This window comes from Bacillus rossius, chromosome 12, assembly GCF_032445375.1.
Source record: "Bacillus rossius redtenbacheri isolate Brsri chromosome 12, Brsri_v3, whole genome shotgun sequence".
Classification (NCBI taxonomy): Eukaryota; Metazoa; Arthropoda; class Insecta; order Phasmatodea; family Bacillidae; genus Bacillus; species Bacillus rossius.
This window is the reverse complement of record NC_086339.1, coordinates 18,028,482-18,053,651: the sequence shown is the minus strand read 5'-3', so window position 1 is coordinate 18,053,651 and position 25,170 is coordinate 18,028,482. Positions and strand designations below refer to the sequence as shown.

The 25,170-nt window shown below is 33.5% G+C and overlaps 2 protein-coding genes across 3 annotated transcripts; one reads left to right on the top strand and one right to left on the bottom strand.

The window, feature by feature from the left end:
* Positions 1-14: 14 nt before the first annotated feature.
* Positions 15-9,228, top strand: LOC134537640 (zinc finger protein 182-like). Of its 2 annotated transcripts, none has more exons than XR_010076017.1 (2): positions 15-483; positions 2,996-9,228. XR_010076017.1 is itself a non-coding variant. In XM_063378304.1 (2 exons), the coding sequence occupies exons 1-2, from the start codon at positions 309-311 to the stop codon at positions 3,883-3,885; spliced, it is 906 nt and encodes a 301-aa protein (XP_063234374.1). In that variant the 5' UTR covers positions 127-308; the 3' UTR covers positions 3,886-9,228. The 2 variants fall into 2 exon arrangements, 1 of the variants encoding a protein (XP_063234374.1); XM_063378304.1 differs by having other exon boundaries at positions 127-324.
* On the bottom strand, positions 7,699-24,442 carry LOC134537641 (thioredoxin-2). Its single transcript, XM_063378305.1, has 5 exons — positions 24,187-24,442; positions 21,745-21,849; positions 13,371-13,496; positions 10,537-10,595; positions 7,699-10,028 (listed from the first exon to the last, which is right to left on the bottom strand). Exons 1-5 carry the CDS (start codon positions 24,208-24,210, stop codon positions 10,025-10,027), a joined length of 318 nt encoding a protein of 105 aa, XP_063234375.1. The 5' UTR covers positions 24,211-24,442; the 3' UTR covers positions 7,699-10,024.
* Positions 24,443-25,170: the final 728 nt, after the last annotated feature.

The window sequence follows — 25,170 nt, the reverse complement described above, 5'->3', positions numbered from 1 at the left end:
AAACATACGAAAGATGCGAGTAACGAAATGTATTCGTGTGTAACGTTTCGTTACTCGTTACTAGATGCCGCACCCGTTACTCAGTAACGAATACATACGGTTTGCTACAGCTCTACATCTGGTCCATTTACTTATCTCTGGTGGAGAATAAAAATGGTGGATTGATGGTTTACTTTTATATTTCTTGGGTTGTATAAAGAGTAAAGTATTGTAGAAAAGTACGATGAATGGTAAAAAGTGTACTGCAATGTCACGTCATTTCCGCACCGATACCTATTAAAATAGTAAATTCCAACAATTTGTAGCTCATGGGACTTAATGCTAGTAAGTAAATTAGTGCTGTATTATAAATAACAATGAATTGTTCATTTTTTAGAATTTATTTCAAAGTTAATAATTAGTATCTTTGAATATTACAAAGCTGAAGATTTTCATCGTATTTGAGCCATATTCCAAGATAACATGCACACATCACACTACTAGGTATGTACAATCCATGTTACAATGAGACCAATTTTGCTGGGAGTGGTTTACAATGCGATACCATAATATTGATGACGTCACCAACATGGCGCTGACGTCACTACCACTCCTTTGTTATTACAGGACAAGCACAATAATTTGGGGTTTTTGCACATAATAAGTTTTTTTAATAAATCTATCCTTCAGGTATTGTATTACATACCACAATCCCAACCGGTTTAGTATATTTTGCAATACTTTTTATAATTAAATTATTCATTTTCAAATATGATTTAAAACATTTGAGTATCATAAAGTATACTACAGCCGTACCCATTCTAGCATAGAACACAATACTGTTCATATAATATCTACTGTATCGTATTCTATTCTAAAATCCTAATCGGTTTAGTAATTTTGTGATACTACTTTTTATAATTTAACTATTAATTTTCAAATATGATTTTAACATCTCAGGTATCGTAAAGGATACTATAGCCGTTATTGCCATACCTATTCTAGTGTAGAACGTGATGCTGTTCATATAATATCTAATGTATGCTTTTATATACTACAATCCTGCCTGGATTAGTATATTTTGCAATGTCACATGTAATTTTTTTTTACTATGATTTAAACCTCTTTCGTATCCTAAAGTATACTTCAGCCCAAACTATTCTAGTATATAACACTATACCAAAAATGTATTCTGTCTAAGAAACTTATTTTGTGCTAAACAGGCATAAAATTTTCCCCCGTCCAAAACACCTTATTCCTGCGCTTGTACTGTAAGACCTTAAGGGTTGTAATCACTTCAGCATCTTCTTGTTGGCAATTTCATCAATATCGCTACCATATTGCGATGCAAACTTTTAACAAAACAAACTTCTCTTAGGAAAACCGAATACTTTAGGTTAGGTTAGCTACATTTAAATTACTTTCAGAATAATGTAAATGGCTGGTTAGGTTAGGTTAGCAAATATTCAAATTATTTAAAAGAGAGTGGATGGTTGGTTAGGTTAGCTACAATAAAAAATACTGTAAAATAATTTGTATGGTTGGCAAAGAATTACGTATATGTAAAATGTAGCTAACTTATGTAGGTAACCTAACCAACCATCGACACTATTTTATTCTTATTGTGTTTTAAATGTAGCTTACTTTACAGGGTCATAAGCCTCCGTAATATTTTATAAACGTCCTTAAAATGTCTTTAATTAAATAAAGGTTCTTAACAGTCTAATAATACTTAACTCCTTAATTAAGGTTGATAGTGTGCAAATAATGGATAAATGCAGGTATTTTATGTTCTTTTGTCATCTACTTGGCAACAAACTGCACATTCTCAGTACAATTTGCGAATTTCGAGCCATGTGATTAGATTTTATATGTGAAAAAAATAGTTTTTGTTTTGTTTTTCATAATTAGCATCACACATTTAAACAAAAAAGTTGTGTTTTACTGTCATACTTTAATATTTTAAAGTAAATGTAATTAGTGATAAAATGAAATGCTTAGGTTAGATACCTATGTGTTCCAGAGATAATTCTGGACAATATGGGCATATCTGTAAGAATTGATTAACCAACAAACTTTTGTTTGCATTAACTATAACATAATTTTCGTGAAGAATTTTGTGGTATTACAAATGGTTTTCTACCTTGTTTTTCTACCTTGTGAAGTGGTAAAGGGGTCCTTAAAAACTCCTGAATTTTTGGTTCCACTTAACAAACCATCCATACAATTTTAAAAGTATTTTAATGTATCCAATCTTAACACACAAACCATTCAAAAATATCAAAGTATATTTGTAGTGTAGCTAACCTAACCTAACCATACCGTCATTAATTGAAATAGTGAACTCCTGGTAAGTTACTTAAAATATAGCATCCTCTTAGGGAATGATTCAAAAAAACATTAGGAAATTTAAGAAAATAAAACATATTGGTGTTTTTTTTATTTTTGCGTTGTCGATGTACGGCCAAAGTTGGGAGGAATATAAAAATAAACCAGTAAGAGGTGTGTTTGTTTGTGTTTGTGTCTGCCTGCATGTGCAAGTATGTACGTGTATGTGTGTGATCGTTATGCACCATCATTTATAGCCACTTTTCTAAAAATGCAGTTTTGCTGTGTCTGCCGCCTGGCTGGCACCGGCAGTCATAAGGCAGGCTAATGCGCTTTTCACAGAGCTTCATACTACTGCTGAGATATTTTAATAAAATACATTATAAGTATTAGTGGAGTTAAATTTGTTGAAATTGACATAAGTTAGTTATTAATGCACATATTCAATCACAAACTGCATTGTTTAATGTTTTTTACCAAAGTTTAAATGCATAATGATCACACTAAGTTTTTTTTTTTTTAACTAAAAATCAGCCTAAAATGTGCAACCAGTACTCGGGTAAATACAGTATTTTTTAAAACCCAACAGATGATTTTGTTCTGAAAAAATTTGTTTTTATTTGGTAGATAGCCATGTAGCCTATATGTTAGCAATGCTGTTTGGTACAAATGATTTCCTTTTTTTTAGCCCATAAGATGGATGAAAGCAGCAGCGAAATGGTATGCATTGTCAAAGAAGATGAGAATGGAGAGATTGTGTGTGTACCGATACGCAAATCTGAAAAAAGCGGAAAAGATTACCTTGTCATGGACGAGAATTTCTGCTTGGTGGAGTACAACATTGCTTCACTTAACAACAACGGGCAGATCATTGCAAAGCAGGAACCCGCAGATGGTGACAGTCCCGTGGAAATCATACTTTTTCCCAACTATGACGATTTAAGTGAATCATCTGGTGAAGCAGAACGAGAGATAAACATTGACTGCAGTCACATCTACGACGAGTGCAACTCCGAGGTACCCCGGCAGCATTCTGAAGACTCAGACACAGATAACGCTGTGTCCGAAAGCCGAAGTGTCTCCATCAAGTCCGCAGAAATAATCAGGGATTTAGACAAGGGGATTGTGAAGTTTGATACTTTGCTGCAAGTGGCGACCGGGAAAGTTTCAAATTCGTCTATGCCAGAAAAATTTCGGTACCAAGAGCCGAGGGAGCATAAGTTGCTCTCGCATCCTAACATCAGGCTGCAGACACGGTGCTCCAACAGCCATGAGAAAAAGAAGTCTTGGACACATCTTGTAGATAAGACCCTTTTCGATAAAGACTCACACCACATTAACACACGGACAAATGGTAAAGTGGGGAAAACTTATCTGAAAAAATTCAATAGTAATTCCCAAAAAATCACTCTTACAGTGAAGCGAGAACACATAGACAGTAATTCACTCAGGATTGGTAAAAATGAACACCCGTTTCAATGCACAATGTGTGATAAATCTTTTCGACAGGCTAGCAGTCTTGTTATACATTACAAAGTTCACAAAGAAACTGTTAGGGATAGTTGTATCATTAGTTGAAAAATGTATTTTATTGATTGCATGCCTTGTTGTGTGCTAAGGTTCATCATTTGTATATTGTACAGTGATAATGAGTTTTAAAGAACAACCTCTTGCAGAGGATAAAAGATATTGTTACTGATTTTGTTAGGGGCAACTTTAATATTAAAGGAATGTTAATTATTGTAACACTTTTGTCCACATTTCACTTCTGTCAAAATTTAATTTTCATATGATTGAATTTCATCTGTTGTGTTGTGTATGTTTTAAGGCTCTAAATTAAACCCTGTTGGCACTGTGTATAACAGTTCAGTCAGTACAATTCGTTGGCAAATGTTTTTTACTCTAGTAGATATCCTCAGTATCTGTTTTTGTTTTAACTGCACAGTTCCAGCTAGAAGGTAAAATCACATTTTGGCCATCTTTATTTTGTCATTCTAAATTAGGAGAGCATTACTTAGTTCTGGAGCGGGAAGCTTATTCCAAGCAAGGGGCCAAGGAGATCTGGGTTTGATTCCTGGCAGAGTTAAACCTGGAATTGTTACGGTTGGGAAGTTTGGCAGAGGTTGCGGTGAGCTTCCATGCAGGATTCTCCCCGATTTCCTCACCGATGCGTTCATGTCGCTTCAGTCCTCATTTTCTAAAATGACCTCTGTGTCTGATTTCAAGCTCTAATTTATTTGTTCATCCATTATATCAAGCAAAATCAGCGAGCTAACCAAAATAATACAACAAACTTCTTGGGATTTAATAATCTAGGTTACTTACATGTTCCTGAATAATGATGCGCACAGAAATTTATCTTGGTACATTTTTATAGAAATAAAGGAACTATTGGATTATTCATACAAGTCTAATTTAAAGGGGGGGAAATGTCTCTCTCTTGCTACAACATTAACAAATGGGTCCTAGGTGGCTATGATCACTGGTATTGCGGTTGTTTGTCTAGAAGAGTAGGTTTGATTCTAAGCCCTAGTATGACTCACTGAACACAAGTTCGGAGTCTCTTTTAAATATAGTAGTCTTATGTGACTAATGATTCAGGTTCAATTCCCATTGGTGTGATTGATTCTGTATTTTTTATTTGTGGAAAACATAGCTGTTAAAATGCTCCCATCGTATCTACAATTCATAAAAGTCATGAAAAAGTCCCAAAATAAACTAACAATGTTGAAAGTCATGAATTTTTAATTTCCAGCGACCATTTGTTGATTTGCATTTTATTTGACACCCTTCAGTGTATAGTATCATAATAAATACAAATAGTTGAAGTTGGTACCTGTGCACATAAATCATGTGGAAATAATCTTTAAAAATGTTTTAACATTCTGACATCTTCCTGCAAATATATCTATTTTGTCTTAGGTTTGATTTTGATTATTATGTATGAAAATGACCCTTTAAGAAAATTTTACTTATAGCTCATGGAAAAAGTACTAAAGTTGGTCCTGTAGGTATTTGTAGACACCCTGATTCCATTGTTCTGTTCCATATCATTATTCAAAGATGAGACATTTGCAACAAGAACAGTAAATACAGATAATAAACTCCAGACAACACAGCAATGCACAGATGAACTCAGTGATGAAAATAAACAGATAATCTGGACAGCACAGATGAACAAAGTAAGCTTTCTTTGTGACAAAACTGTTGTGACATTCGGGGAACTGGCATCTGTTCCCGTCATCAGGCACAAACAAACTTATTCGTAAATTGGGATTTGTGTGTGTTTGACCCCCCCCTCTCCTGCTGCAGCTAATGACTGGAGCACTCCCCTGATTGGTTGTGCACATGTGAACTAATATTATTGGCTGGTGTCTTGCAGCAAAGGTTGTTTTCCTTGTATTTACTGCTGTTGCAACTGTCTCTTAATTTTTTTATATTTCTTCCATGTAATTCTCTGTGCTATTTAACATCAATGTCGGCTATATTGGCTTGTTACCCGTGTGTATGTATTCAATTTTGTTGTCCATTTCCGAGATTTTTTCTGTAACAACCAGCTTAAACCCGCAATGGTGTATGTCAGATATTAGTGTGGTGAAAACATGCCTTAACATTAATGCATTTAAAATATATCTCTAGAACCTCAATAAAAAAAAAAAGGCAAATTGATCTAACACAATAATAGGGGTTGCTTTTGTGTTACTGGCTCCGAGGTAGCAAATTATTTGTTCAGTTAACAAAGAAAAAGAATAACATTTCCCAACACCCTCTGGGTACAACTTGAACAATTTGATATAATTAATGCGAATAACCTGTTTTGGTTATGCTTAGATTTGTTTCTATGCAAGATTGGTATCCCAGAAAATTGAACGGTTTAAAATGTGACTACTCATAATGTGTTTATTGGAAGCAAATTTGGCTAAGGATAGTTTAAATCAGCATCATATATATATATATTGTTGTTTTTTTTGAAAATATTCACAAAATGTCATATGTATATATATATATTTTTTTAGAAGCCCATATTTTTGAGGTGGTTTGGAAGCTAATCTGATATTTGGATGCATATTGAATACATCATAGCTAATTATCAGATCAAATTATTTGCATGAAATAATTAAAATCAAAATAAATATTTATATACCTGTTGTGTAGTCACAAAGAATATTATTGTATGCTTTGCTTTCATCAATTTAGAAACGGGTTTATCTTTATATCTCAAAATTTGTTTATCCTTATTTTGGTTTCTGTTTGTAGACTACAAGTAGAAACGTATAAGAAAAAAGTATTTTATAATTTGTTGCTTTTAGAAAAGTTTCTGGTAATTGCCATCTGTGAATTGTAAGTGTAGCATTATTTGTCCATCACAAGATATTCCATTTTTTTTTCTCCAAGATGTAACTGAAAGAAATATGTCTACCATTAAAATTGGCAATGTGATAAAGTTACCTGGTTCTGATATATCGATTTGGTTGGTCTGACCATTTGCGATAAGGACATTTTGCTTTGTTAACGTAGCAAATGTTATTTTAAACTTAATTTCACCACTAACCATGTCTCAATTTTTGGAGTTTTATCTTCGTAAGAAAAAAAAATTGAAGTTATGACAAAGACATTCATCAAGAAAATGCTGATTTACAAGCAAATTACAGTGAGCACTCTTTAATCCGCCATTTTGTAATCCAGCACAGAGTTGCTTGCGTTTGGATTTTTCCCGGGCGATTTGGGAATTCAAATTCCCATAAAAAATGGAAGACATGAAAACAGTTTGACATATTTGCGAGCAAAAATGAATACATTTAAGTTGTAAGACTTCTATTTTCTAGTCTGCATCACACTAATTTCAGTACAGAGTAAATGGCGAACACTGTTGCCAAATTGAAACTATTCGGCTTGGTAACATTAAAAATTTTAATTTACTTATTAATAATAAAAGGCAAAAAAATTGGGTCTAGAAGCACACTGTCATTGGTTTAACTTGGAATGTCTACATCAGAATGTTGCTTTTAGTGTATTGGATCGAAATGAAGGCGAGAAATTTACAGCAGTAGAGGTGCAGCTTCAAATTTCCATTATTCCTAAACAGTCTCACTCACTGTGCATCAGACAATGGGGTCCATGTGCAAGTGGCCCAGAGCCTCTTTCCAGCGATCTTGCGAATTTATGTTTTCAGCTGGTCTCGTGCAGCCCGAAGCAAACATATTACTTAAGTTAAATTTTTTTTGAACAATAAGTTTTTGTAAAGAAAAATGGCAGAACGCCAGTTTAGTTTGGTTAACATACAAATGAATCAATTCAATCCAGTCTGGATTTAATATATATTTTTGATTAATTGAAATGGTAATTTCTTTAATCTTAAAATGGTAAACAAAATATTTTAACAAATGCACATGACAGCAATATTTTTTTATTTGCTAAAAATACAGAATATATTCACAATAAACTTTCAGTAATTTTTTTTTTTTGCTACATCTTTCCCACTATACCAATCAACTTACAATTTGTGGTTTAATTTCATTAGGCTTATTGTTACACAGCAAGCAAAATTGCAATTGCACTACAAAGAGTACATTTTCATATAGTGTATCACTTCACTTCATACCACCTTCAACATTATTCTGGTTCATAAAACCTTCAAATAATTAAGAAAGAACAGTATCAAAGAGGTAAGTAGCCAGCTGTAAAAAAAAAAACTATTCTTAGTCCTTTTCAGATAAACTTTCAGGTCTAACAGGATGCTCGTACACAGTAGAATTAAGTATTTGTTGTGAGAACCCAAAAAATAGTTTTTAAAAAATAATGTGGCTGTTAGAACAGTTGTTACCAGCACATAATACTAATATAACATTAGTAATTGTTCCTTATTGAATATTCAGTTAATATCAAAAATTTACAAAGCATATCTTTAAAATTAGAAATATTTTGGTAATTACATAGTTTAAAACCACAAACACATTCAAGTACTTTTTTTTTAATGTTAAAATACAATTGGATAATATATTATGTTACACAGAATAATTGCTTCTGAGAACAATGTTCTTAAAAGTTTATCTATATTTTCAAAATCAAATATATTTTGGTAATTATATACAGCTTTGCATCACAAACACATCCAATTCCTTTCTTTATTTTAATCATTTTTGTTCAAAACTGGGCATGCAATAAGGAAAAAAAATTCCTGTAAAATTTTCAGAACATAACCATTATAATTTTTACATTTTACTTACTTTTACTTTTCTAGAAATAAATACATTAATTTTTTTAGGTGTGACTGTGTGTACTAAAGTTCATGATTTTACTTTGCAGCCATGTCACTTACATCCACAGTAAATGGTTTATTTCAGAAAGAACCTATTCCACTGTATAATTTTCAAAACTGGCATGTTCAGACATATATAAATTGTTATTTTATGAAACACTGCAATACACACAAAATGAAGTGAATATCAAATAAGGGGTACCAGTATGATAAATGTGCTGAAGCTAGTAATTCAAAAATATTTTGGCAGTAAAAATAGCTTCTACTGTAGTACGTGTTTCCTGGAAACCATATTTAAGTACTCCACTGACTAGTTGACCCACTGCTTTTTAACTAACATAAATGAGGTGATAATTCATGGACAAAAATTTACCTGAAACTATGTGCCACTTCAAATGTTGCCAAGCCTAGCAGAACCACACAATACAATGCTTCGATGATCACATTACAAGAGAGCAAGTTATTGTATAACAAGAAAATTTTCATTATATATATTTTTTTCCTATAAATCACACTTAATATGATCAAAAAACTTAACAAGCAAGATTATAAGGATTAGATTTACAGGTTTCATAAATAAAGTTGATAAAACTGATGACAAGTTAGCTTTAAAAACTAACCATATAAAGCCAGAAGCTAATACAAAAAAAAAATGGTACAAACACATAAACACTAATTCATGGTATAGCAGAACCTCATCACATTATACAAGAAGTTTCTACAAAAACATTTTCACTTGCCTTGATAACCATGACATGAATTGAGATAAAGTTGTCACTGACATTGAGGTCAAAATTATTGAAAATGAACTACCTTTAGATCTTTGTGGGGAGTGGGAGGAGAAATAACAAATCCCAGCAAATGGAGGGGCTAACCCTGCATTATAGCAATCCAATTTACACTTCTTATACTGCATCACAATAACAGATTCTATCACTGTAAATAAGGACTTTAAAAATTCAGTGAGCACGGAAAGTGAAATTACCATGTTCAGGAATTACTTCAATTTTTTAAATGTTTGACTGATACAATTAAAGTGGCTAACAGCTAGCAATGACCAGAAAAAAAATTCATCTGTCTTATAACTAGCAACACGAAATATGCAGTAATGAGATTTTACTAACCAGTTGATGAACACACTCCACAAAAGCATTTCTAACAATCTGTTACAGTGATCAATAAATAATTCCTAAAATAAAAATCTGTATACTTTCCTCCCTTAATTCATATCATATATAGCCACCAGTGGCATTAATCCAAAAATAACACATTCCATTATAAAAAAATATTGCAAATATAGTAAATGTACTAACATACATAACCAGTTCTATCAAAATGCAAAACTTGGCTGTAAGAAAGTTTTATAAAATTTACACACGAGTGTTGCTTCATTTACACCTACAGGGACTAACTGTACATCAACAAGTCAGGAGACCTACGTCAGCAATTCCATTCCAACTACCTGCACACAAGCACAATATTTAATAGGCACTGGCTTACACTGATTAGTAACCGCTGAAAAATATTTTAAACACACATTATGCACAATTTTTTTTTTTTTAATTGTGGCCATCACTTTGAAATATTAAGGCTAGTTTGCCAGCAAATGAAAAGCCAATTTAGTATGTCGGCATAAACTGTAATACCTTTTTTGTAAGTAAATGCACAAATGAAGGGCATGCATATCTTACACAAATAGCTGGAATGATGCACAAATTATCTGCATTTAATGAACTAAAGACAAACGATCACTAAAAATACTAACTATGCAATAATGTTATTTAGAGTAAACGTTAAAAAATATCAAAACTTCTCCTTAGAAAGATGCCTTTCCAAGTGAAAAATGAAATTATGCTTCAAAAACAGCATTAACACGGAAATTATCACAAAACTGTATCAGTATCTGACTGGCAAACAAAAGTACAAATGACCACAGTGGAAAAATTGAGAGGAACAATGTTTATATTTACTTCAGCTGCTGGATCATTTCCAATAGCTTCTTCTCGTTAGCGCCAGAGAAAGACTCAACCTGAAAGAAAGAAAGGATTTATTAAATCAACGTCTTTCCCTTTTACAAGAATCACATCCTTTGAATAGTATATATCCAGCTGATTTCAAGAAAACATTCTTGTTACTTCTGCTTTTAAACAGAACAGAGTTTTACAGATGTTACAGTTTATAATTTCATATCCACATTCAGGGCAAAATTAATTTTTAAAAAATGTAAATATATTGTATATAAATAATATAAATAATGTATATATACTAAGGGATCCTTGTTTACCTCTACCTTAGAAAAAAAAATTATATCACTGCCACCAGTCAGCTAGGAAGCCTGGAAATAGGGTCTGAATAACGACATCTGAATTCCGTGCTACATCATCTCGTACTTTTTCCACACTTCTCATGGACAGCACACCCAAGACTGAGTGATGTGATGTGGGATTTCAGCGCGCACAGGGAGTGGCAGGAGCCGAGGTGATATCCCAGGCAGTGGCGTAGCCAGGATTTGTGTATGGGGGGTGTTAAGAAGTATGACACCCCCCCTCCCCTCCCCCTGTATTAAAGCGGGGGATCCGGGGGTCCTCCCCCGGGAAAATTTGAATTTTAAGGTGTAAAATAGTGCTATTTTAGCAGTTTTCGGTACTTAAATTTAAATATTGTAATGGTAAAAATTTTATTAATTTTTAATATGAAATTTGTTTGAGTGATGAATAAGAAATTTAATTAAAGATTTGGTGCTAGGGGGGGGGGGGGATTGAACCCCTAACCCCCCCCCCCCCCCTGGCTACGCCCCTGATCCCAGGACGAGCACATGGACCCCAGCTCACACACATGTATACCAGAGATGCCATAACTATTTTTATACTTGGTTCGCTGCAAGTACCAAGCATTTAGAGTACTTCAGCTAATCGGAATCTTTAGGGCATCAACTTCTGACAGCCATTCCTGTCCACAACTGCACACAATTCAAATTAAACATAGCTTGACTTAAATCAATTCTGACTGACCTCTTATTATTGCAAGTAGTTTAAATTATGATATATTTTTTACAAATAAAACTCTCACAGATAATTTAAAAAAAAATGTAAGGTAGCAAAGGAGCCACTGTCAGCAGATAGCATATAACTCAATTATATTTAATCTTAGACAATGTTTCAAGCATATCTGTATTACTCCTCAAAGCCACTTCGGGATGACCAGGCTAATTGGAAATAAAATGGGGAGGATAAAGAGAAACTACAAACACCCTGGTTTTTCTGCCCTTTTCCCAGCTGTCCAGGGGCTCAATTATAAAATGTGCTAGTCTTGTATTGTTATGACTCCCGCTCACGAAAACCCGCCTTCCGCCAGAATCTGCATTCTCACGTGTGTGTGTGTGTGTGTGTGTGTGAAAAACACACACCAGGTAGGAGACAGGAGACATCAAGACTCCCGCCTACTCGTTCAAAACGTGCTAACTACGCCTTGCCGTGAATCCCTCTCACGACTACCCACCTTCCGCCAATATCCGCATTCTCAAATTCCAAAACCAAAGCTAGGCATCGTAAAACATTTCCGCCTACTTGTGGCTTCTTAGCGCTGGCGACTATTAGGCAGTTCTCTATGTTCGGTTATTTCATACTAGTTATGCCTACATATAATTTTATTTAAATTATAGTTAAAAATAACCAATAAAAACACGGTAATTATAAAATATATTTAAATATTTATTTACTTTGTAACTGAAAGACATGGAAGTGAATGTCAATACATACATTATTGATGTTCAAACAAACAACTGATAGGAAATGACAACCTATTAAATGAAAATATGAGGTGTTCTCTTTCACTTAGGATTTTAGTATACATGGGGGACTTCACTTCTCTTTAACTCTGCTTGTTTCTTGCTTACGACATGAAAAAAATATTTAAAAAGGTAAGAATTTTGGCTGTCATGTATATATTGAATCTACGTCAAAAAACCAAAACTCATTCTTTTAACTGCTGAACTTTTCCACAGAACAATGACAAGTGACAAGTTTCAATTTTAACTGTAATTATACATCTGAATAAAAATAAGTTACACATATTTTTCAAAGAAAGCATTCCAAAAAATAGTTACAGGTAATTTCTCAATAATTTGAAGTTTGAAACAAAGAGTCAACCAAAAATGCCTATTGAAAAATAAGGAATACCAACGTTGAAACCTATTTCTGGTGCGTACTCTGAATGATAGCTGGCCTTTACATGAATTTAATATGTGTATTCCAAGAAGTTTGGGGCTATTGATTCCAGGAATGGGAAATGTCTAAGGAAAGGCAAATATACTTCACATAAAAAACTGTCAACCCCTACCATGAAGGAAACCCATGGATTTCACAGCCGGGCTGTGTAGCAGTAATGCATGTTCCAAAACATTACAGCTGTACTTTTGCAACATGGATCTCACAAACTTTTTGTTAGTATCAAAATTTTTTCATATCCCGCCACATTTAATTGTTAGTGTTATCTACCATCTATTTGTAACTGATAATCTCTTCAATGCATTTAATAATGAGAACTTTAGTTTTGACAAATTCTGTTCCCCTCGCAAATGATGAGCTTTCTTAGCAGGTGGCCATTCCAAGTGAAACATAGGAAAATACTGTTGACCATAAACCAAATTATAATCTGTAGCCAATGTACACAAATGACGTACTGGTAACAAAATTTACAGTATCAAATAAAATAAAGAAATAATGAAGAAACTAAACTAGATTATAACCATGCAAGATGCTTGACATGCAATTTTTATGCATTCAAAATGTACTACACCAAATACCTTCTGCTTGTTCTTGATGAAGATGAACGTCGGCATGGCGCTTATATCGTACTCTGTTGCAAGTTCCTCAATTTCATCAACATCGACCTTCAAGAACACTACATCTGGAAACTGTTTGGTCATCTCCTGCAAAATAAAAAATAAACATCATGAGTTGTGACTAAGCTGCTTAGAAAGAAATATCCAGGATAAAGTTTTCTTAAAATACATTCCATTAATATTACAGTGAAAGGTGTTTTAACTCAAAATTTTCCTAACCACGGCTATGTCGGATTATCGTGCATCAATATATTGTAGATTTAACAGGAATACCAAAGAAAAATTTATTTACAATACAATATTTAACAAGTTGTAACAAAGTGCCTTATAATAAGTAAATCCACACAAGAAGAATCAGAAATGCAAGTTGCATTCGTCATTTAGATCATCTTCACAAAATCATTATGGAAATGTACCATTCAAAAAATAAAACTATAAAAAAATACTACTATAAAACAGGAGACACTGTATTAGAATGAAAACTGACAGTAATGATAACCTTGAGCGAAATAAAAATGCCTGCAGCGCTGAAATGTAACCTGCCGGCCGAGGTATGCAGCTGGAATTCACCATAGAAAATCAGAACACGAGCTGCTTGATTGGTGCTGGATAGCAGAATGTGCTGAACAATGAAATTCCAAATTAAAGACTGTATAGGAATTTGCATAAGAGGATTTTTATTTCTGGGGGGAGACATTTTGGCATTGTACATTTAAAGTAGCACTTTATGGTTTTAAAACTCTAAAAAGTAGAATTTTTTTTTATAGATGGAATTGAAATTTTTCAGATGTAAATAAAAAAAGAAAAATTATTTTGCAGGTGGATTTAGGGATTGGCCTATGAAGGGAATAATGGCCATTTTAGTAGTCACATACGTGAACGAGTAAGGCATTCGCAGGGGGGAGTGTGGTGTAACTTCTGGTATAAGATTATCACCAGTACAGTTAACTGATGCATTAAACCAGGAAAGCAACGAGTACAGTGCTGGCCAAGCACAGAGAAGCTGGTTAATGACTCTCTGTGGTAGCTTCGGCTCGGCCGCTCGGTAGGCGAGTGCAACCAGGCTGCAACTGCTGGTCGCTGGGACCTCCAGACCTGGTGAATAGTCCTGTGAAAGTGTCAAGGAATGAGCATCCTTCTCCCGCACTCGCTGGGCGAGCAAAATAACATGCCACTTGACAAACGCTGCATCGCCAAGGGGACTCGCTGGGAGAGTTCCTTCGCTACAAGAAGTTTGGACACCAACTCATCGCAACGATAACCACCCAGTTGCGGCGAGCACAGCACACCACCTGCTATTCACGAGTGCTGCCGATCTGTGGGTGTTAGGAGGCGAAAGTATCAGAGGATAGCAAGATGATTGACGAACAATTCAAAAGGAAGTAGAAATCTTCTTAAGAGTCACACTTGTCTGTGGCAAATACTATTAATGGCAAAGAAAAGAAAAGACTCATTCCGATGTGCCAAAAGCACCCTAGTCAGATTAATTGTAGATAAACAGGGCAAATTCAAGTTAAAGTTATAAGAGTAACTATTAATTGTAATTAAATTGTAATGTTTTCCTCCTCTTAGTGCCATTAATGTTTAAGGTTAAATGCAGTATTTTGTGATAAGCAAGTGGGTCACTAAGAGTTAACTTATTGTTTAAATACCATTTTAATATTCTTTCATGAGAAGGTATTTGTATTGTTACCCCAGACTGAGTAATTATTAGTTTGACAACTTCATAAAGTTATTGTGTACTGTAATTAGCAACCTAAATTTTTTTTTAATGTTAGATGAAGTTGAAAAGCTGTTATTGCAGTAAATAATGTATAATATTTTGTCATTCACAGCTCATTGGCTAGGAGATACCCCCTTTACTAAAGGAAGCAGATGATTTGTTAGTCTGTTTATTATCTCTGTAAAGGACTGTGTTTGGTTCAATAATGATAATTCATGGTAAAACTACAGAACCTGATCCCTGCGAATCATAAGTTTTCTGTTGTTATCCACACCACCCGGACAAACATGGATGGTCAAAATTATTTTACTGTTCCAAAGTTTCTGGTAAAATATTTTCACAAATCTTGTGCAACTCATGTAATGCGCTCGAAACACTTAAGTGTACCAAATGGCTAGAATTTAAATATATTTCATCCACCCATACACAACTCTCACGAGACTGATTTCTAAAAAATGTTTCAAAGGTATCCATTCCTCATGCAGCAAAAATTCAAGGTTTTATATACACTGATGCTACTAGTTGTGTTGGCAACGACAGCAGTAATACAGAGGGCATCAACGTGTATAGTTTCTCAAGTCCCAATAGGTGATGATTAACCAAAAAGTCAAGTGAGAAATTAAACTGACGATAGGAATCTGTTCCGAAGCCACACCCACGGCTAAAAGATGGATGAGTAATCTCAAGCTCCCGAGAGTCAAAAGTGATAAAAACAAAACCACTAGGAGCCAGGTGAGCTGACACTTTTGTACTAATGTCAATCTGCTTTCAAACACAGCTAGATATCTTACTCATAAGTCACCAGTTTACTCACACTGCAAAAATATTTGTGTGTCAGAGGTATATGTACAAATGGTAAATGATTTTCAATACAATGTATTCTTCTTATTAACACAAAGGAACACATCCTCTTTTCCATATACAAGTATAATTCAGTAAAATAAAAGCACTAGAATAAAACAACTCTGTAATCCTAACAATATTTCTAACATGTAAAAAAAGTCAGACTTGTGATTTACTTCTGTATTATCAGTTTAGTTGTTTCGCACTACTTTTAAAATACTTCTACGACAAAAACCTTATTTGTGGTATTATGAATGAATTTTTACACTAAGTTTATAAACACAATATCTATCACTAGTATTCACAATAAACAATGTTTATAATGATATGGACCAATCTTCTCAAATCACTAAGTACTATAAGATTTAAAATCACACATATTTTGTTTTTAGTTCCTTTCTTTGTATGTAATCTTATTTTCACCCTGGTTGACACACATCTTTAAAATTCACTCTCATCCTTTTTTCATGACGTACCTTTTTTTTTTAAAGTATAAATTAGGTAAGTATGTGAAGTTATTTCCTCATAACCACATTACTCTGTTTTCATAATACGTGTATTTCCCTTGAAAGAAATTCAACGAAGGTGACCCGCCAGTCCCAGTTACAGTTCAAATAAAGTTACTTGGACGGAGATAACTCCTGGAGCACATGTCCTGCTGCAATCTTATCATGGCTCTATGATGAGTCATTCCCACTGCTGGCACACACATTTCCCAACATATCCAGTCACAGCTCTATCGTGGCACTGGCAGGCTTCCGGCTGATGAACTTGCCGTGCGTGACCAATCACTTTCAGAATGAGCTAAAATTACTGTAAAGTCAAATCCTAACACGATTTTAATTTCCTATTTCATATAAATATAAAAAAATAGCAAATAGTTTTTGGAACTTATTGGTAAATTAGCTCGTAGGAACAAGTATTTAATACTTATTCAAGAAAACGTCAGAACACACTACATCAATTACAATCTACATGGAAATATTAAGTGCAGGGAGTAGGTGTCTTCTAAAGTTGAAGCAAATATTGTAATAATACAATATCGGATACTCTGTCCAATTAGCATTGGTGGAGCGCGAGACAATAAATTTACTGCATTGTTTTCAAGCTATATTCCACTCCACGCTGCTAGATGCCACTACTGTATATCGGTAGCGGATTCAGAGGGGGGGCTAAGGGGCTCAAGCCCCCTCCAAAAGCATCTGGGTCCACTATTGTTTTAGTGTTTGCCTTCATCAAGCCTAGCCTCAGCTGGGTCAAGCCCCTCCCAAACCAAAATCCTGGATCTGCCACTGCTGTAAATTAGCTTTGCGCACTTAAAAACCTAGGTACACTCCACACCACCAGGTTAGCTGTCCTTATTACAATATTTGGTTGAAGTCACTTATTAGCAATTGATCATGAAAACAAACCCATAGCTGCATTAAGGCTAATGCTACAAGTTTGTTGAATAGTCTGAAAGTAACTTGCTTGGAACAATCCTAAAAATGCAGTCAAAGTAGACATTTTTAAACAAAGATGTTAACATTGCAAGGAATTAGCATTAAAATTCATTATAACCAAAACTGTTTTGGTAAAGGATTAAGGGGATGGAAAGTTGTCAATTTTGACTTCAAATTTTTAACATGACAAAGACTGCAAACAACAACTCTCCAACTTCATATCTTGATGACATTTTTAATTGTAATATTAACATCAAGTAAATTATAGTTTATAAGCAGCTACTAAGTTAGCCTACAAAAAATAAACTAATTTACATAAGTAAAACATTTTTAAGGAACTTGGCCTTTACTAAAATTTCGAAGTCCTGTTATACTATCCCCACTCCGGGGCCGTTGGCGCGGTCGGTGATCGCTGGAGCAGCCTTGAGCGGGCTCCACGTGGTGGCGTGCGGTTCAGGTTGAACCCTGCCATGCTGAACATAACTATTTTTTTGACGTGACAACGTCTAATAAATCGATGAACGCCAGCTGCACGCACAAAAAAGTGTCCCACTACGGATGTCCCACTACGGATGTGTTCTGTTTGCTCATTGTACGCATGTGTGGCATCTCTTTTCCACTCGATTGGAACAACCATCGATTTGACTTTTCAATCATAATTTCGTCGTTTGAATTATTAATATTATGTAATTTAACGATCGTCCACCGATTTTCAGCACAATCGGTACGGTTATTCAAAAGTAATGTTGAAAATTCAAATACGTTTTGAACCAACAATGGTGTTTTACAGTTTCTCATAATAATTAAAATTACACCCGGGATCTTTTGCAAAATGTATTAAAAAATATTGTAACACATTATAAATAATTTTGGTGTATTTGGGATGCGTATTAATTAAAAAATCGTGTTAATATTATACCCCTACTGTGAACAAAGTTTATATATATATATATATATATATATATATATATATATCTTAATATATATAAATCTCGTGTCACAATGTTTGTCCTCAATGGACTCCTAAACCACTTAACCGATTATAATAAAATTCGCACACCATGTGCAGTTCGATCCAACTTGAGAGATAGGATAGTTTAAATCTCAAATTATAGTCGCAATTTTAATTTATTACTATTTATTTGTCTGTTATTATTTGACAGTCACAATTATCTGTTAACTCCAAATGATTCTAACAGATGTCGATACCTTTCGACTGGGTTGAGTAAGTAATCAATAGATGGCGCTGCTATGGTAAATCTACGAACGTGTCATATAAGCTACATTTTAACAGCATAATTACCACGTGTTGTTGACGCTATAAAATTAATTAAATTTATTTTGTAGTGAACGAAATACCGTATAATTCAGCTAATTATTTGTCTGTTATTATTTGACAGTCACAATTATCTGTTAACTCCAAATGATTCTAACAGATGTCGATACCTTTCGACTGGGTTGAGTAAGTAATCAATAGGTGGCGCTGCTATGGTAAATCTACGAACGTGTCATATAAGCTACATTTTAACAGCATAATTACCACGTGTTGTTGACGCTATAAAATTAAGTAAATTTATTTTGTAGTGAACGAAATACTGTATAATTCAATTATTTCCACTTTTTAAATTTTTGGTGTTAGCATGTTACTTAGACTGAAGTGTAAATTGAATTCATATTATAATGAAGATAATACAGTGAAATTAATCCTGTTTATTACTTATTTGTGCTTCATTGATCAAAATGATTTTTACTTACTGTATTATACTGTAATATACTTATATTTGTTATAAAATTAAATGGAAATATTAAATCTGATAAATTTTTATTTTGTACCTATTGATTTCTGCTTAATATCAAGTGTAAGAACATTTTAATTAATTGTGTTCAACGTACTTCCCCTTCAAATCTCAATCCAGTGAATTTGTATACCAACATCAACATCTTCGTCTTTGTTCGTAAATAATTTCATTGTACTAAAGGGTTATAGTAGTAGAAAGTCAAATAAGGAGATCACCATATTACACATTCTCTTATTGTTCCTCTTAGATTGTTTACTATAATGTAATATAACAAAAACTTTAGCCACAGCAACGCGTGGCTAGGTCAGCTAGTATGTATGTATGTATGTATGTATGTATGTATGTATGTATGTATGTATGTATGTATATATATATATATATATATATATATATATATATATATATATGTGTGTGTGTGTATATATATATATACACACACACACACACACACACATAACATTTGAAACTACATATCCTTAGTATGGCCTCGTGGGCGTGTGGTTAGCGTACCTAACTCTTAACTAAAGGTTGTCTGTTCAAAACCCGGCAGCTGCGAATTTTTTTTTTTGTACTTGTAAAAATAAATATGGCGCACGCAACATTTCAAAAGTAATAAATATATTTGAATTAATGAATGCAAATAAAAGTAAATTTATTAATTCAATTGCACATTTCATTTCACTCCTTTGTATCCATACAAAATAGTGATAATTCAATAAAAATGATTCAATTTTATTCATAAAAGTATGCAGAGGTAGATTTTATCATGCAAAAGATTGAAAAATTAAAAAAAAATCTTCCTCAAAGAATATAATATTTTTAATGCCTAAATGGTTTGGTTGCAAAAACCTATTACGGCTCAGTCTCAGGCCGAATATGATATTTCCTTTTCTTCTGGATCAATCATTTCATCAATGTTTTGTTATGACGTTGTCACGTTAAACTATAGTCCGTAAACCGACTTTACAGACAACCAATTTTTTTTTGAAACTATGAAATCTTCAGAACACAAAGTATTTGATGATATTTGAGGATTTAAGGATTGTCTAGCCCATCCCTAATAGAAATATTATAACGTGCTGCTGAAGATTTCCTCGTGACCTACAAACTGACCTTGGCAAGCAGAACAAGGAAGTGGTCCCAGAAACCACACTTCAAGATTCCAAGAAGGAAGCACTGGAGCCAATGGGAAATTCATCAAGAGTATTATTTTCCTCTAGACATAGCAAGGAAAACTTTTGTATATAGCTTTGTGTAATCGTTCTGCCCTTCATGCAGAGTATCCAATGTGTGTCATGCAGCAATTAATTACATTTGTAATTCATTACAATAAACTATATTTTGTATGAATTAATTAACAATACATACAATACTAAATATAATATTCTTAACAAATAACACCCTCTATTAATAGTAAAAATTATTATCATCCAAAAATACGTAATTTCAATAACAGGAATAATATATAGGTCATTACTTCATTAAATGTTAATAAAGTAAGTGATATGTTAAACAATTATAAATTTTACTACTTTACTGTTTTGACAAGTTCACTCAATAAGGTCTAATCTAATAAGTGAATAAAAGCAGATGACTCTGCACCAAGCACCACGACTCAGCACTAAGAACCATTGTTCTTCAAAAATACATGTTCCAGCAATATATAAGAAAAAGAGAAGAATATATATATGAGAGAGAGAGAGAGAAAGTGTGAGAATGACAGAAATAGAGCATTAGAGAGAGAAAGTAAGTTCACAATAGAGAAAAATAGATAGATGACAGAAAGACAGAAGAATCATGGAGGGAGAATGAAAATGAGGGAGAAAAAGGGCAATGGCGGTAGAAAGAATAAGAAAAGGAGCAATATAGAAAGAGCAGTTCTTTCTTTACTGGTGCTGGGAATAGCAGATGTTGAGCTTTATTTAGTCCAGTCTGCTATCTGGTTCGCTAATTTTGAGCAATGGCACACAAAATAAAAACTTACTGACAGCAAAGAACACATGAATGTGCAACTGCAGTGTCCCTAAAGTTTAAAAGTCCAAAGTCTGTTATATAAGGAAATACACATACAATTTGATAATCAAGTTAAAATGATTTCAGGCTGGAAATTTGTAGCAAATACCAGCTGTTCATGATAAACAATTAATTATTAACTGTGGTAGTTAATTTTTAAAATAGGTACATTTTAAAAGTACACAGATCTACATTTTGATGGTATTTTCATACCTTACCTGTCTCAAGACACTTACGAAAACCTAAACTACTGGGTTATCTCTGTTCACCCATACTAGTCATGTGACAGACTTCACTTGATCGTTAACCATTTAACCTTTTTAAGACTTTTTTAGCCTTTAAAATTATTTTCGTGGATAAAAAACCATTTAATATGTATACGAATAAGCTGACAAAATTTATTGTCAATATATTATGTGGCAAATATTTTCTATGATCTTGCCGAACAAACAAATAATCCCATCTGGGCTCCATTCTCATATTTTAACACCAAGTTCATTCATAGATTCCCTTACCTCGATCTTTGGCGCAATCATTTTGCATGGCCCACACCACGTTGCAAAGAAGTCCACCACAACCAGACTGCTTCCAGCCTCAGTGAGCTTTGCTTGGAAGTCTGCCTGCAATACAAAAGCACAAATGATGCATATGTGAACAGATGATCACTCTTCAGCTAAATTTATTTCAATAAGACTTCACCTAACAAGGTGGTGCAACTAGTAATAATTGTTGGCCAAACAGAGAATAACATGAGAGTTAATGTGGCAAACATGTAGATGTCCCCTCTGTGCTTGCTCCTATTACTCTTTGGAAAATTGAGTGATCCAGATTTATGAACAAAAAATTTAATTATGATTTTTTGCAATAGAACTCAAGACTAGCTGCTTCCGGATAATAAAAACAGATAAATATGTATTGTATGGATTATCGTCAAAAATTATTTTTAAAAATCTGAAATAACTTTCATTATATGCTCTTTTACGTCAATTTTCATATTTGGATGATATTTATTAAAAAAAAAATTAAAATTCCGAAAATACTTTTATTCTGTGCTCTTTAACTTCCTATTTTCATTACAGCCTGCGGAGATAGAAATTCCAAATACTTTAGGAGATATCAAATTTTTTAATTTTCATCCTGTGCACTCTGCGGCGTTCAACATTGTTGCTTGTTTACAAGTATGTTTTTTTCCACGACGTAGGTGAACGACTACATCATGTAAAAAGAAAATTACGTGAGTTCCTACTGTTCATCCTTTGTCCCGGTTTGTTAGGTCAGGTCAGCTACATTGTAAATACTTTAAAACTAAACAACTATTAAAATTAATTTTATTATGTTTAATGTCCGTTCAGTTTCAAAGTATTTATAATGTAGCTGACTTGACCTAATCTACCTTTGTCCCGTTTTGTTAGGTCAGGTCAGTTACATTATAAATACTTAAAACTATACAAGTAAAATTAATTGATATTATTTTTAATTTCAGTTTATTTTGAAGTATTTATAATGTAACTAACCTTACTTAATGGAAAATTTCTGTTGTTTTGTATTGAAAATTAAGAACAGCGATATCTCCCAAAGTAATTGGAATTTCTTATCTCCGCAGGCTGTAATGAAAAGAGGAAGTAAAAGAGCATATAATGAAAGTTATTTCAGATTTTTAAAATTTTTTTTGACGATAATTCATACAATACATATTTACCTAAAAAAATGTGGGTAATGCTGCAGATTCGAGGCTTTTTGCCAACTAAGAATAACAATTATGTAATAGTTTTTTTTACTTCCTGATGTTTTTTTAATCTAGGCTTGACTAGAGTGTGCGCAGCTCGTCGTGTCAGTGTGTTTGGGCCCTTACAGGTATACTACTTTAAGTACCCTTTTGAATAATTACTGAAAAATGTCAAAGTAAAATTAATCATTTTGGAAAATTTACGTTATATTTTTTTTTTCAACTGAAAAGTTATTTTCCTTCAGAATTACCAAAATGGCTGTGGTACCACAGCTGTGCTTGGTGAAAAGAAATACAGGTTCACCTAGAATAGCCATGGAACCCCAGGCACACTAATGGGCCACTATACAAAATAGTGTCCTTATAATTAAAAATTATTCAATTTTAACGATTTATCAAATTCCTTTATGTTTCAGTATTACCGTTAGCTTTTCAAAGCTGGATATTATTTATATCCACACGCATGAAGAATATGCCAACAAGAAATTATACGGAAGACTTAATAAAATGTTTAAGTACCTACACATAAGATGAGCTGAATTTGCATTCAATACCGGGTTATTTTGTCTTTTATCGTACGAGTCGGTACTTTCATCATTATTGCGGTAACTGGTTATGGCCTTGGGCGATAATCGTAAATAGCATTTCATATTAATTTATTCTAGCAGGTTGACAACAAAAAAAATGAGATCATTTAAGCTAGGACACCATACATAATATCGATCTATTAAGTTATAATAATCCGTGAAAGTTTACAGAAGCTTTCTACTAGAATTTTGATCGATAATCACGTGATTTACACAAGAATAAGCGAGTCACCTATTTAAGCCTAATGAAACTACTAAAATAACGTTCGAATGGGAATAGTGACTAGTGACGTATTGCACAGCTGCATGCACTCTGAAATCTACACATTCTATCTAAAATGATCTACAATCCGAAATGCAAATTGCTTGCAAAAAATGACAAAAAAAAAGTACAATGCAATTTACTGACGATGTTACAGCACACAGATTACAAGTTATATAACAATCCTTGCTTTCACTTGAGCTTTGAAACCTAGTCTTGTATCATCGTATCAGGAACTGTCAAAGTCATTTTAATTACAATTGCATCAACATCAAACACTTTTGTCAAAAAATGTCAGGAAGTTACATAACATGCACTAATATTATTAATAATAAGCTGCAACAAAATTGCTGTCGCTATAGCAATGTCGCAAATAACTTACCGCGTCTCTAACGTGATGGGCCATTTTATCTCCACGCAAGTGATGAACTAACTGATCAGTGAAAGAAAATGTAGTGTATATGTATATAAGGTTCTGACACAGTCAATGAGCGATTTCTAAAAATAAATATGAAATACACTTTTCCAAGTACTACACAGTTCCTGCTCTGTAACGTGCACTGTGCTCAACTAAACGCAATGCGGCACTTGAATTTCGTCGTTCGTTATTGCCAGCCGATGTGAAAGGAAAACGTAATTTTCACACCATAAAAAATTCCGAAGCCACATTCGTGCATGTTCGGTTTTTTCCCTTCGGTTCTTCTTCTTTCTCTGTTTATCTACAACACGCCCAGGTTTTGCATTTTAAATCCCATTTATAGAGTATTTGGTTATAAGTTTTATGCTGAATGATTAAAATATTAGTAATTTTGGAGGGTCACATCTCTTAAAATAAAATTTAAAAAATCCAAAAAATATTAGTAGTTTACATTTTTAAGGTATGGTGTAAGATTGGGTGTAGTGAAAATACTTAACATATTATGATATCATGAGAATGGTCGGTTAGGTTATGTTAGATACATTAAAAATACTTATAATATTTTAAACGGTTGGTTTCGGTAGGATAGCTACATTAAAAATAGTTTAAAAGAGTATTGGTTGTTTAAGTTATGATAGCATCATTAAAAAAAACTTTTAAAGTAGGAGCATGGCCACGTCTACATGATTATATAGTGTGTGAAGCCGTATCCACACTTTGGCTTATTCAATGGAGCCGGGGATCGGCGTGGCACTAGTGTCCCTTTTCGCTCTTGTTCCGAGCATCATAGCTTAAAATATTACATGGTCAAGACATTAAGGGGGCCACTGGTTTTGGGTTGAACATTAAATGTGCAGTACTACTAAGATGCTGCCTTGATATGAAAATTATGCGCTGCACATTACTGAATGGACATACAATTACACTAAGAGTTATACTGTATTGGGC